The 14,105-nt window shown below is 51.7% G+C and overlaps 1 protein-coding gene across 4 annotated transcripts in view; it reads right to left on the bottom strand.

Annotated features, from left to right (window-relative positions):
- Positions 1–5,881: 5,881 nt before the first annotated feature.
- FBXO31 (F-box protein 31) overlaps positions 5,882–14,105 on the bottom strand; it is a 47,926-nt gene continuing 39,702 nt past the window's right edge. For all 4 annotated transcript variants that reach the window (XM_066243267.1, XM_066243268.1, XM_066243269.1 and 1 more), the window contains 4 exons: positions 13,791–13,900; positions 12,991–13,144; positions 11,277–11,620; positions 5,882–6,784 (listed from right to left, as the gene is read on the bottom strand). In XM_066243267.1, the coding sequence (XP_066099364.1) occupies positions 6,562–6,784; positions 11,277–11,620; positions 12,991–13,144; positions 13,791–13,900 (831 nt within the window). In that variant the 3' untranslated portion in view covers positions 5,882–6,561. The remainder of the gene's footprint in view (positions 6,785–11,276; positions 11,621–12,990; positions 13,145–13,790; positions 13,901–14,105) is intronic.

Below are 14,105 nucleotides of genomic sequence, written 5' to 3'. Positions count from 1 at the left end.
TTGCCAGTAAACTAAACAACCATAGAACTAATCCCACAGGAAGGTTGAGAAGATCAGGGAAGACAGAACATGAAAGGTGCTGGAGGGCCAGGCATGTCACCCCTCAGTACCTGAGTGTGGCAAAATCATACCCCCCCAGCACACACACATTTCCCTTTTCCTTCCCACTTCAAACAGGTGTTGGCTACTTGCCACCTCTCAGGGGAGGGAAGAACCAGAGAAGCCCGTGACTACCAAGTGTTTCTGTGCCGGGCTTTTGTTTCCAAGACCCCCAGGTATGGGAAGGGGAAGCAGAGCGAGGGCTTTGAGTCCCTGAGTCATGGTGCAGCTGTGCAGTGTGTTCACCAGCCAAGGGTCCTGCATGAGAGCCCGGGGGACTGGCATTCAGCCTGTGCTCAGCCTAATAAGCCCTCCACAGGCACAGGAAAGGAGTTCTGCACATCTAAATCCTGAGGGTTAAGTTAAAATGTAACTTTTAAATAAAATCTGAATAAGAACTATAATTTGTGTGTGTGCACACGTGTGTGGGCATGTGTGTGTGTGTGTGTGTGACAGAGGGAGAGACAGAGAGAGGGACAGATAGGGACAGACAAGCAGGAAGGGAGAAGGATGAGAAGCATCAATTCTTCATTGCAGCTCCTTAGTCTCCTTAGTTGTTCACTGACTGCTTTCTCATATGTGCCTCGACTGGGGGCTACAGCAGATTGAGTGGCCCCTTGCTCGAGCCAGCGACCTTGGGCTCAAGCCAGTGACCATGGGGTCGTGTCTATGATCCCACACTCAAGCCAGCAACCCTGCGCTCAAGCTGGTGAGCCCCCACTCAAGCTAGCAACCTCAGGGCCTCAAACCTGGGTCCTCCACATCGCAGTCCGGTGCTCTATCCACTGCACCACTGCCTGGTTAGGCAGAACTATAATGTTTTAAATTTCATTTTCTTTATCAGGGGAATTCTGAGTCTCTTGGTAGTTAAAGCATCCCTCCCCAGTCCAGGCCGCGCAGTGGGTTTGGGTGAAGGTAATACCAGGCGCTGTTGACTTGCATTGGTGAGTTTTGTGTTAACAGCCCCTACATAAAGGATTCTCACTCTTTCACCCACACTAGGGCCCAGTGTTATGTGTCTGGTCCTCACTGGTGGACATCATTTTGTGCGACTCTATTGCCAAATCCTTACCCTTTCCTCTTGGGATGACAGGTTTTATGGTTACCCTTATTCTCTCCTCTCTGTGACATTATATTACTCTCTCTTCAGTGAGCTGTGTAGCTTCAGTCTCTTGGTCTCCCTTCTCACTTCCTTCACTGTATCCTCCTACCATCTGCTGGGGGACATGAAACCCACCCTCCTCCTCTTACTGTCATCAGAGTGCTGTGAAACAGGCACAGCCCAAGCCAGACAGCCAGGCTTGAAAGTATGTTCATTTGCAAATGCTTCAGTCACCATCACCCCCCCCCACCCACCCATACCCATCCCTCCACACCAAGGACTCACATCCTAGTGCTTTCCCTGAGATCACCAAGCACCCTCTAGGAGAAGGAGGGGTTCTGAGAAGCATCCCATTTGCCTATGGTGCCCAATGAAAGCTTGCTTTCCAATACTAGCTATGGGACACTGGGGACAGAGAGAAGCTCCATGGTGGTGAGGGCCATCCACCAGGCTCAGCCAGCCTCTGACTCCACCCTGAATCCTGGAAGGAACCTGAGGAGAGGACAGGAACGGGTCTAGGTCCTTGCCTGCCTCCTGGCCCAGTCTACAAGGTGCTCAGCAGACACTGTCTGAACAAGGGTGGCCTGTGAATTCCACCATTGCTTTGGATCCCAGGTTGGAAAGGCAGCTGCCCTGAACCGATGGTCCACTGAATGGTCATGGTAACTATGTGAGGTAGGCTTTAGGACTGAGCCACTAGCAGTCAGGTCCCCTGAGACCACATTTGGGCCAGTGGCACAGAAAGGCAAGAGTGGCATCAGCTCTCCACTCTCATCCCCCCCACCCCAGTCCAGCATTCCACCACTCGTCACCCAGAGTCCTCTCACTTCCCAGGGGTCAGGCCGTATCAACCCTTACCAGAACCCCCACAGCAGCCTTCTGGAGGACATTCTCCCCACTTTTCCTCCTGCAGTCTCTGTCAACAGCTGTCAACTCCAAGTTCTCCGTAAAAGAGAAAGCCTGAGCTAGTTCTGCATGAAGCTGGGAGGGAGGCCCGCCTGCATCTAGCTAATCAGACTACTGTGTGTGCTCCCTGCCCTCCACAATGGCCAGAACTTGCCTGGTCCTAAACTGCCTGCTCTTGGGACAGAAGGACACAGGAGGAAAGGAGCAGGGAGGCTGTGGCAGTGAATACCAGCCACAGTGAGCCTGATGCCCAAACTGGCGATCAAACACAGGTGTCCACAGCCCTGACCACGGAGGACTAGGACCCAATCCAACTCCTTGAGAAAAGTAACAAAGCCAGTAACCTTATCTCCAAAGACAGTGAACATGCCAAGGCCTAAAAAAGGACATGTAACCACATTCCTCTCCCACCCCTACCTAGCCCTGATCGCCCTATAAAAGAAGCCTGCAAACTGAGGATATAAAGGCAGACTTTGCGTCCAAAGCCCTCTGCCTTCTCGGATTTGCTGGCAATTCAATTAAAGACACTTGTATTCACTTCTGCCCTCGTCTCTGTGTATTGGCTTCCTAGCAATGGGCAGCAGGTGCTCCAGCTTCTTCAGGTAACAGCTGGAAACTCTCCCACTGCCAGGTGGCCTCCAAACCTGTTCACACTCAGCAGTAGACACTGGGAAATCTGAACTGGAAGGGCAGATACAACTGGATATATGGCCAGGCCCATGTCATGTAGCTGAAAAATAAAAGGTTCATTTGCAAGTCTCATGCAATGAGCATTAAGCCCCAATGCAGAAAATTTCCAAGGACTTGTGTCGAAATCTCCAATCACATCCTCTTCAGTTGAGTAGCAGAGAGCAGAGCATGCCCAGGTGTGCAGAGATGAAGCTGTTTCTTCCAACCCACACAACAGGCTTACCTTACTCCACCTCACAACAGCAAGGTGGCAAGTGAAGGCGGTGCCAACGACTGGAAAATGTATAAGGACTCTCCTAAGTCCACCTGCCTCCTTCCCCAAAGCAAGCACCACATGGACATTGTGGGTCCCAACAAGGAGTCATTCAGGCCCACTGAATTCACTGGAAATTAATTCATGCAGGAAGTTCTCCTGAAGAGCTTCCTTACCTTGACCAAGGGAAGCTACCTGGTGTTGGGTGTCTGCATATTCCCCTGCTGAACTGGAAGCCAGGAGCTGGCTGAGGGCACATCAGAGTGGGAAAACAACACATACTCCAGACAATAAGCTGCTGGCCCTGCCTGGCGTCACTGCGGGCCACTGCCAGATGGACAGATCTCACAGACCCTGGGCCTCACCATACACCAGAAACAGCCCAGCGTGATTTTAGTCATTATTGGTGGAAACCGGCTGTCTGAACTGTGTTGATGCAGTGGATAAAGTGCTGACCTGGAATACTAAGGTTGGCGGTTTCAAACCCGGGGCTTTCAAACCTTGGTCAAGGCACATATGTGAAACTACTGTGAGTTGATGCTTCCTGCTTCTCCCCCTTTCTCTCTCTCCTTTCAAATCAATAAATAAATTCTTAAAAAAAAAAAAAATCACGTATAGACCCAAATACCAGAGGCAGCCTAAATGATTCAGATTTGAGATTGGTTTCTAATCAGAACTGCTCATCTTCAATCTGTGTATGCTTTACAGTATAGGTGAGGCTCTCAGGAGGATGGAGTCCGTTAGGGCAAACCACAAACTCTGGGTAAAATAGGCATTTTCTTGATTTTATTTAAACATGGTGGAACTGACAGCCTGCATGCCCAGTTCTCCTTCATTTTCATTCCCCTCAAAGCTTCATGGCCATAGGTAGAAAGCACAATTCAGGGCTGGCCACACTTGGCACAAGAGAGAAAGTCATACTGCAAGATAGGAGTAGTGACACTTTTAGGCTCAGTCCTGAAAAAGTCGTGGAAACTGGGACCATGCCTCAACTTCCTGCAGGACCTCTTAGAAGTATAAGGAAGGTGAGTCATGGCCATGCATCTCTGATGAGGCTCCGCTGACGGTGGCTGCCCAGGAGGGGCCTTACCTTCTCCCCTTGCCTCTCCTGGGTCTCCACAGAACCTCCTGGCAGGACCAGTTGCCATTTAGAGGTTGTGTCCCAGACCTTGCCGATTCTACAATACTGGGAGGCAAAAGGTCAAAGTTGCCAGGCTAACTGAAGCTGAGACAGTGGGGATTTTTTTAATTTAAAGATTAAATGATACAAGGCCAGACAGGGAGAAATTAACTGAAAAGACAGAGGACACATTTCACAGGCAGCTCAGGTTGTTGTGTACATCAAGACACCGCAAAGCTGCTGCCTTCCCTAGGGTTCCTCACACCCAGTGTGAGTGCTCAGTGCAATCAACCAAACAAGGAAAAGCAACAGAGAGGGAACAAACTCCACCCTGCCCTCCGTGAAGCACAGCCCGGGGCAGCTGTGTGGAGCCGGCCCTCTGCAGACTGCAGAGCTGAAAACACTCTTGGAGGCCAGCACAGGTTCAGGAGACACTGAGATCAGCAAGGATCTCAGAGGGAGGGGTCCCCAAATGCAGATGCTAACTTAACACAGGCATGTCACTAGAAGGGTCAGCGCTCTGGTCTCTATGCAGGAGGGTCCTGGTCTTCAAAATGCTTCCTGATCCATACAGTGCAACTTTCCTAAAACCCTGCCCTCTTGCCCATGAGGGGACTACATAGTCCTCGTGTGAACTGCAGTTTGGGGTTCCAGCGTCAGAGTGTGTATGTGTGTGTATGTGTGTGCGCCCGCGTGTGCTGTGTTGGGGGGGCACAAATACCAACTGGAACTGGCTACAGGGAAGGTTCTAAAGCTGGAGAGAGACCAAGGCAAGCACAAGGGTGCTGCTCAGACACCTGGACCAGGGCTGGTGTTCACAGGGTCTTCCAGCTGCTCATGGCCTCACCAGCCCTGTTTCCCTGTCTAAGACTCTAAGACAGCAGTGAAATGCTTTGGTCCAAAATACAAATCAGTCAGTAGAGAAATGGGAATTCACAAAAAAAGGCAAGATGAAAAAAAGAAACAAAAGGACAACAAAAACAATAAAACAGGCCCTGGCCGGTTGGCTCAGTGGTAGAGCGTCAGCCTGGCGTGCAGGAGTCCTGGGTTTGATTCCCGGCCAGGGCACACAGGAGAAGCGCCCATCTGCTTCTCCACCCCTCCCCCTCTCCTTCCTCTGTCTCTCTCTTCCCCTCCCGCAGCCAAGGCTCCATTGGAGCAAAGTTGGCCCGGGTGCTGAGGATGGCTCTGTGGCCTCTGCCTCAGGCGCTAGAATGGCTGATTGCAGCAGAGCAACGCCCCAGATGGGCAGAGCATCGCCCCCTGGTGGGCATGCCGGGTGGATCCCGGTCGGGCACATGCAGGAGTCTGTCTGACTGCCTCCCCATTTCTAACTTCAGAAAAATACAAAAAACAAAAACAAAAAACCAATAAAACAAAACAAGGGAGACAGTCTTTAGCTTAGCCCACTGGCGTGACAGGCTACCTGCTTCCTGAATAGAGCAATGTCTCCTTTCCACCCAACACTTGTCACTCAGGTATTGGGTTCTGAGCAGCAGGCAGCCCAGTGGGATTTTCAGAAACAAATGTCCATCAAAAGTACTATATTCAAGCTCTGACCAATTCACAGGCAGCAGTGGGGTTATGAATTGAGTCTAGTCCTTCAACATACATGTACACAAGACAAAAAAATCATACAAATGACTTCTGTGTGTTACAGAACTGAGTTTACCATCTGGTACAAGCAAAGCCAAACACTAAATACCAAGAATTGTAATGAAGAAATATTTTATTGATGAATGCTGCCATTGGAGAACAGTAAGCTAATGCTCAAAAGCTCGGGGGAAAATAAAAGCAGCAAATCAACAAACAAACAAAAAAGAGATATGGGAATTCAGTTCTGGGTCCTGAGACGGACACTCCCTGACTTCCTGGGGCTCTTTCCACAAACACTGCCCCTCTCTACCTGCCCAGGCTCCACAGGTCACCTCGCCAACGCCCTCACAGGCCATGGCCACTTTCACTTGCTTCCTACAGAGGGACGGTGGAGCTGGCACCCCAACACTGGATGCCTTAAATCAAGAGATTATGTCATGAACTTCCCCGAAGGAGGATTTTGTTTTCCAGAGAAAATCATCAGTGGTCCAAAGACAAACTCCATTTCTCCAATCCCACTATCTACATGTCTGGCAGCCCATCTCCTAAATCAGTTGTTTTTCTTTTCTCTTCTATTTTTTGTATAAGGCATGCTCAGCTCAGCTTTCCATCAGCTACTGACAAAGGTGCAGGTATATGTTGCACGTTCTATACAAAGTGCCTTGGGTGGCTGGACCAAGATGCCTATAGGAAGGTGGGTTTTCTGGTCAGGAGGTCAAATCTCCAAAGTGCATGCTGCTGCTCCTCCCACCGTGAGGGTGTCCAGAGCTGTCCCCACTGCAGGGAAGGGGGCCGTCAGGAGGTCAGGGACTGAATGTTCTTGAGCATCTCCTCAAAGGCCTGTGGAGACGGTGCGTCTGCATTGCGGAAGGTGGCCCGGACTCTGCTGTACAGACTGAAGGATTTCAGCTCCAGCCAGATGAACCCGAAGCGGTCCTCGTCGAACAGGATGAAGACCCCGGGGGTGCGCTCGGGGCTGGTGAAGCCATGGCCAGCAATGAGGCCCGTACCATAGAAACTGAACAAAGAAAGAGGGAAAGCACAAGAGAGAGAAGAGTGAGGGGGCTTCGAGGCACTGTACCGTCCTGGGTCACGCGCTGTGTCATCCTGGAGGGTTCTGAAACACCCTTCATTCCATTCAAGACACTTTTGCTATTTGCCAGCAACAAGCTAAGAATCGGCAAAGACCCACAGACAGCCCTTGTCCCCCATAGGGCCGCTGCACAACTCTAATGTACAGCACCCTAAGCCATCATACAAGATGGGTGGGTGGGGCTCTGGGCGTGTGGGCAGATGACTGTTCACGTACAGAGAGTGGGCTCCTTGGGCTAATCCCAGATGGTAGGGCTCACCCACTAACCACTGATCTCTACCAACTCACCCAACTAAAGGAAGGGGACCTCAGGCAGACCCACCTCATGACTCAGTCCCAAAGCATATGTCTTCATAATGCAGGCCCAGGTAACAAAAATCTTAATTCCTTAAGTAGTTATGTCATCATATGAACAATTCTAATATAATCAACAAAGACATATTGGCATGCAACTGACATTAACTCAGAAGGTAGAACCTTCAAATAGCCATATGGCCAAGTTTTGAGATCAACATGAGCCTGAAATATATTTGTCTTTCTTGCAAAGAACTTGGTGCTGCTGATGGATGAGAAGAAGTCAGAAGCTGGCCTGAATCTCCAAGCTCGTAAAATGGCACCCAAGACCCCCACCTTCCCCCACTGTGCTAAGGCTCTGCTGGAGGGGGTTGGGAAAGCAGCCTGTGGTTCAGAGTTTCTCGGATGGAGTAAAAAGCACCACCCCCACGGGGAAGCAAAGGAATGCCTAATGAACTTAGGGAACGCACAGCAAATGTCTCCTGCACAGGTGCTGTGGAAAGGCCTCGCAGACACATAAGCAGACAGGGAAGGATCAGAGCAGTCCCTCCAAAGCCATTGAGCCTGGTATTCAGCATGGGGGTAGAGGACCATCCCGCGGTTCTGCCAGGGGCTGGACTGGAGCTTCCTGACTGGTGAGCCCCAGCATGCTGGTGTGCTGCTAATGGACTCTTGCTGGCCATGAGCTACTGAGCTACTAGGAAGGGTCAAGTTTTACAGGGATAACAGAGATTTTTCTTTTATGGCCTTTCAAACAGAGATGTAATATACAGCACAATATAGTTAACATTATCTTATTAACTCTGTATGGTAACATATGGTTACCAGACTTATTGTGATTACAGTGTAAGAAACACAATGTCAAATGACTATCCTATACACATAAAGCTAATATTATATTGCATGTCAACTACACATTACAGTGTCCGTAAAGTTATGGTGCACTTTAGACCGGTCACAGGAAAGCAACAAAAGGTGATAGAAATGTGAAATCTGCACCAAATAAAAGGAAAACTCTCCCAGTTTCATACCTATTCAGTGCAGTTCGATGTGGGCTCACGCACAGATTTTTTAGGGTTCCTTAGGTAGCTATCCCGTATAGCCTCTACAGACTCGTCACTGACTGATGGCCTACCAGAACGGGGTTTCTCCACCAAACTGCCAGTTTCCTTCAACTGCTTATCCCACCGAGTAATGTTATTCCTATGTGGTGGTACTTCGTTATAAACATGCTGATATTCACGTTGCACTTTGGTCATGAATTTGAATTTAGCGAGCCACAGAACACACTGAACTTTCCTCTGTACCATCCATCCTCGACTGGCATGGCCGTGGGCTGCTCCGCTGTACACACGGTGTTACATCATCATCTGTGCATGTGCACATGCTGCCACATCATCCTACAAAAACTGGGAGGGTTTTCCTTTTATTTGGTGCAGATTTCACATTTCTATCGTCTTTTGTTGCTTTCCTGTGACCAGTCAAAAGTGCACCATGACTTTACGGACACACTGTATTTAAAAACTTTGCCTGGCCCTGGCCGGTTGGCTCAGTGGTAGAGGGTCGGCCTGTGTGCAGGGGTCCCGGGTTCGATTCCCAGCCAGGGCACACAGGAGAAGCGCCCATCTGCTTTTCCACCCCTCCCCCTCTCCTTCCTCTCTGTCTCTCTCTTCCCCTCCCACAGCGAGGCTCCATTGGAGCAAAGATGGCCCGGGCACTGGGGATGGCTCCTTGGCCTCTGCCCCAGGCGCTAGAGTGGCTCTGGTCGCAACAGAGCGACGCCCCAGAGGGGCAGAGCATCGCCCCCTGATGGGCAGAGCATCGCCCCTGGTGGGCGTGCCGGGTGGATCCCGGTCGGGTGCATGCGGGAGTCTATCTGACTGTCTCTTCCCGTTTCCAGCTTCAGAAAAAAACAAAAAAACTTTGCCTGACCAGGCAGTGGCACAGTGGATAGAGCGTCGGCCTGGGATGCAAAGGACCCAGGTTTGAAACCCAGAGGTTGCTGGCTTGACCAGGGGTTCACCAGCTTGAGCGCAGGGTTGCTGGCTTGAGCTCAAAGGTTGCTGGCTTGAAGGCCAAGATTGCTGACTTGAGCAAGAGGTCACTGGCTCGGCTGTCACCCCTGGTTATGGCACATATGAGAAAGCAATCAATGAACAAAGGTGCTGCAACAAAGAACTGATGCTTCTCATCTCCCTTCTTATCTGTCCCTATCTTCTATCTGTGCCCCCCTCTCTCTCAAAAAAAAAATTTTTTTTTTTATATCAGTTGCTTGTCCTGAGGTGGCGCAGTGGATAGACTGCTGACCTGAATGCTGAGGTTGCCAGTTTGAAACCCTGGGCTTGCCCAGTTAAGGCACATGTGACAAGCAAGCAGTGAACAACTAATGTGAAGCAACTATGAGTTGATACTTCTCATTCCCCCACCTGTCTCTCTCTCCTCTCTCTCTGTAAAATCAGTAAATAAAATCTTAAAAAATTCACATCAGCCCTGGCCGGTCGGCTCAGCGGTAGAGCGTCGGTCTAGCGTGCGGAGGACCTGGGTTCGATTCCCGGCCAGGGCACACAGGAGAAGCGCCCATTTGCTTCTCCACCCCTCCGCCGCGCTTTCCTCTCTGTCTCTCTCTTCCCCTCCCGCAGCCAAGGCTCCATTGGAGCAAAGATGGCCCGGGCGCTGGGGATGGCTCTGTGGCCTCTGCCTCAGGTGCTAGAGTGGCTCTGGTCGCAACATGGCGACGCCCAGGATGGGCAGAGCATCGCCCCCTGGTGGGCAGAGCGTCGCCCCCTGGTGGGCGTGCCGGGTGGATCCCGGTCGGGCGCATGCGGGAGTCTGTCTGACTGTCTCTCCCTGTTTCCAGCTTCAGAAAAATGAAAAAAAAAAAAAAAAATTCACATCAGGTGAAATTATATTGTAATATTAGTTGTATGTCTTCCTCTGGAAAACACAAATTCAGTAACTCTTACCATCATGTATAACAAGAAGAAAATGTAATAAGTATTTTCCACTCAGCCCACACAGACACCTAGATCCCCCTCATGGAGCTCAGCGTGCTGCCCGCCCTGTCAGCCCATCTATACGTAAGTAACTGCTTACACCACTACAGGCACATGAGACAGCAGTCGGCCCACAGGGAGACAAACCTTTACAGATAACTTGAGAAAGGTGAAGAGAGTCGGCTGTCATGCCAGAAGACAGATTATTTCCCCAAAATGTCCACTAAGGGAATGGTATAGGAGAACTTTCTGTGATGGAATATTCTAGTCCTGCGTGTCCGATATGCTAGCCGTCAGCCACATGGGCTGCTGAGCACTTGGAATGTGGCCAGTACAACTGAGGACCTAAATTTTATCTTTTATTCATTTAGTGAAACTTATTAGCCCGAAAATGTAGGGACAGGGCCAGGGTCTCGTAAGTAATCCAGCAGGGACTGGCCTGAGTGGCTGAAAGCAAAGGCCCAGCAGAAAACTGCAAAACTGTAAAAACAGCAAGTCAGGCAAGACTGGCCGCTGGGAGTGGGGGAGGTCTTATCCCAAGAGGTCTAACCTCTGCAGGGAGGGAGGGGCCATGCCAGCCCCTTCCACATGTTGTCTGGCCTGGGCTTCACTCTGGTGGCCAATGAGCCTTGGCCCAAAGTGGCAGAAGAGTGACAAAAATAAGGGAAGGAAGGAAGGAGGGAAAGAAAAAAGGAAGAAACTACAGGAAGAAATAATGGACCAACTTCAGAACTACCTTCATTAGAAGGATGGAGAACCCACGGCCGGCCTTACCTGCAAGGACATGCAGGCCAACTCCAAGCGGGCTTCCTTGGAGAGGCAGCCAGGGGAGAGTCCTCCCCCTCTCTGTCTGCTTCCATGCTGCCTGACGTCCTGCCTCCTCTCCCTTTTACCTTAATTACTATGTGACGCAAGGCATTCTGGGAGGAGTCTCCATGCCTGGCAGTTCTAATAAACCCAGTCTGAGGCTCCGCAAGGGGGTGTGACAACTCACTGTACAGCCCAGGGAAAAGTGTAGCCTGTTCAGGTATGAGCTATGGCTTGGACCAGGTCATCAGAGGCTCCTCTTTCGGTCCAGCAAGCCAAGCCGGCCGGTCAGAGCCTGGACTTCGCCCCCCTCGTGTCCTTACCACATCCTGTAGGTTCGGGGATAGTCCTCGTTCCTTGAGCTCACGCCCACAGGCAGAAGGAACTGGGCAGGCTGCTCCTCCGAAGCTGCGGCCACTTTGTCCCCAGGCTCCCTGGGCTGGGCAGCGCCCTGCTGAGCCTCTTGGGGGCTGTGCTGCTCGTGGCCCTCGCTGTCTCCAGCCCTGTCTTCTTGCTGCTGCTGGTCCTGGCGCACCTGCTCGCGAACCTCCAGGACAATGCGAGAGAGCTCGTTGAAGTTGCGGAGGTTCTCAGCATCAGGCAGGTGGATGCGGTGCATGAGGTAGATCTCTACCGTCTGCTGCCCGGCAGGGATGTTGGGGTCACCCTGTGGAGCAAATGGGCAGTGGTCAGCAGAGTTCGGAGACCAGCAGAAATGTGTTCCAGCTTAGATTCCGCCCCTGGCCAGATGAGCTCACTCCAGCATTCCTACTGACTTTGCAGCAACCTCTTAAGTAACAATATTTTAGAAACCCACATAATATTAGCACCTGGCCCTTGCCAGACTTCTCAGCTGGTTAGATCGTCATCCCGATATGCCAAGGTTGTGGCTCCCATCCCAATGATGGCATATGCAATAAACCAATGAGTGCAAAAATAAGTGGAACCACAAACTGATGTTTCTGTCTCCCCCACCCAATCTACCCTTTCACTTAGTGTGTGTGTGTGTGTGTGCGCGCGTGTGTGTGTGTATAGATATTAGTACCTAGCCCCATCTGTGAAGGGATCTTTGAGGACAAAAAAATAGCACCTACTGGTGACCTGCTAAGGGTCCGCTGGCACCCGGCACAGTGGCTCATTTGCACTGAGAGGAACTAGCCCATGTGATAGTTGAAGAGACTAGGGCTTAGAGAACTTCATCCCCCCCCAGGGTCAGGTAGCAGGTAGCAAGCAGCAGGCCAAAGAGGCCAGCCAAGATTGGTCTGCCTGGGACACACGAGCTCTTAAACCTGAACCCCAACAGATCTCCAGGTTCTGCAGTTCTGCACGAGTCCCAGGAACACACCAAAATCCCCACAGGAGAGCCCCACTTTGCCAAGGACGTGGCCCTGATTCCAGGCTCTCGTTCACCAGGAGCTTTCCCAAAAGCAGAGGGACCTGGCAAACACAGTTCAAAAGCAATGCTTTGTGAGGACTAGGAAGTGATGCTGCTGCTTCAGGATGCTTTAGTGCATATCCCAGAAACTCACCCCAACAACTGTGCAAATGACAGGTGAGCACGATGGCAATGGAGGTCCCCGAAGTGGGGAACACAAGGCCTACTCAGCTCAACAATCCTCCAACTGCTTTTGCAATCTGCTCAGGTAAGGACAGGCAGTGGGGGCTGTGTGCTACCTCAGGGGGTCCCCAATGTGGAGGCTGTGGGGGTAACTGGGAGCACCCCTCTCCTCACCCCCCATTAAATCAGAATCTGTAGGGCGCGGCAAGGGCATCAGTGTTTGCTCAGCTTCCCCAGTACCTCAGTGTGCATCCAGGAAAGGGCTGTGTGGTAAAGCAGAAGTGCTCAAAATTCTGAGATCCTGGCTGAGCACATCTGGGCTGGGCCTGAGGTCTGCATTCCCAACCAGTCCCCTGGTGAAGCAGTGCCGCGGGTCCAGGCCATGCTGAGGACCAGGGCACAGCCTGACTCACGCTGCTCCGTGACCAGCCTGACAAGTCCATGCAAAACTAGAACTGCCGGGTGAACCCAGGACTCACCGTGATCTTCGTGGCCCTGGCTTGTTCCCCATGGAAGCTGAGCATGACAATCTCTAGGCCGTGGCTGCCATAGGTGCCTTTGAAGAGGCCTGGCCTGATGAGGTCATCAGGGTGGCTGGGCGGGAGGTAGATGCGTCGGTAGGTCAGGCAGTTGCTATGGGAGAGCAGTTGGCGTGAGAGCAGGGCAGAGCAGCACGGCCGTCAGCTGTGGAGGCCATACCTCCATGCCCCACCACAGGGGGACAGGCAAGGCAAGCAGACCAGCATGGTGAGGCCAGTGGGGAGCAGGGAATCCATGTTCCTGAGCCATGCTCACTCCACCCACATGTGAATGGCACCCTCACACATGTGATTCCAACAATGCTTTACAGGGGCTCATGAGTCTCTACCAGGTACTCTGAGGCAACTGGAGTGGAGATCTCAGCAGAGGGAAGGGAAAGCCACTCCTGCCCTGCCACCCTGTGACAGGAATCCAAGACTACACAGGGGACATGGCAAAGGGGCTAAACAGCGACAGCACCAGGGCTCAGAGACAGAGAGGCTGAGACAGTCAGCCCTCTGGGCCGGTGTGGGAAACAACACTGAGGACCAGGCGCACATACTAGGCCCACTAGAGCATCCTGCTGCTGGATGATAGAAGACAGAAAACATACGGGGCAGGCGGAGAGGCAGGGAAGGGGACTATGCTCACAGTACCCGAGAGGGAGGCACAGAATTCCCAATACTCCCACAGAGAGACTGCACTCCTAGGACCCACAGAGAGGGATGTGTCCATGGCACCCCGGCGGGGCTGCACTCACTCGTACTGACTGGTGTAGATGAATTTCATCAGGATGAGTTCCTGCATGTGCTCGTGGAAAATGTCCTCCAGCGTCCGTCCCCATTCTTCCCTCAGCCACGTTCGGAATTCCTTCCAAGAGAATACAGGTCATGAAAACCACCAGGGGTGTGGAGAGGCTGCTCACTGGTGTGTAACTGAGTGGACAACGCAGCATGTTTATGTTTGTGGGTGAGGCTATGGGCACAGTAGGACAGAGGAATTCACCTGGGTGGACAGATGAAGACAGGGCATGCTACCAGTGAAAAATGAAGGGTTCTGATCCTTGCTTTCACAG

This window comes from Saccopteryx bilineata, chromosome 9, assembly GCF_036850765.1.
Source record: "Saccopteryx bilineata isolate mSacBil1 chromosome 9, mSacBil1_pri_phased_curated, whole genome shotgun sequence".
Classification (NCBI taxonomy): Eukaryota; Metazoa; Chordata; class Mammalia; order Chiroptera; family Emballonuridae; genus Saccopteryx; species Saccopteryx bilineata.
This window is presented reverse-complemented; position numbering and strand designations above follow the sequence as displayed.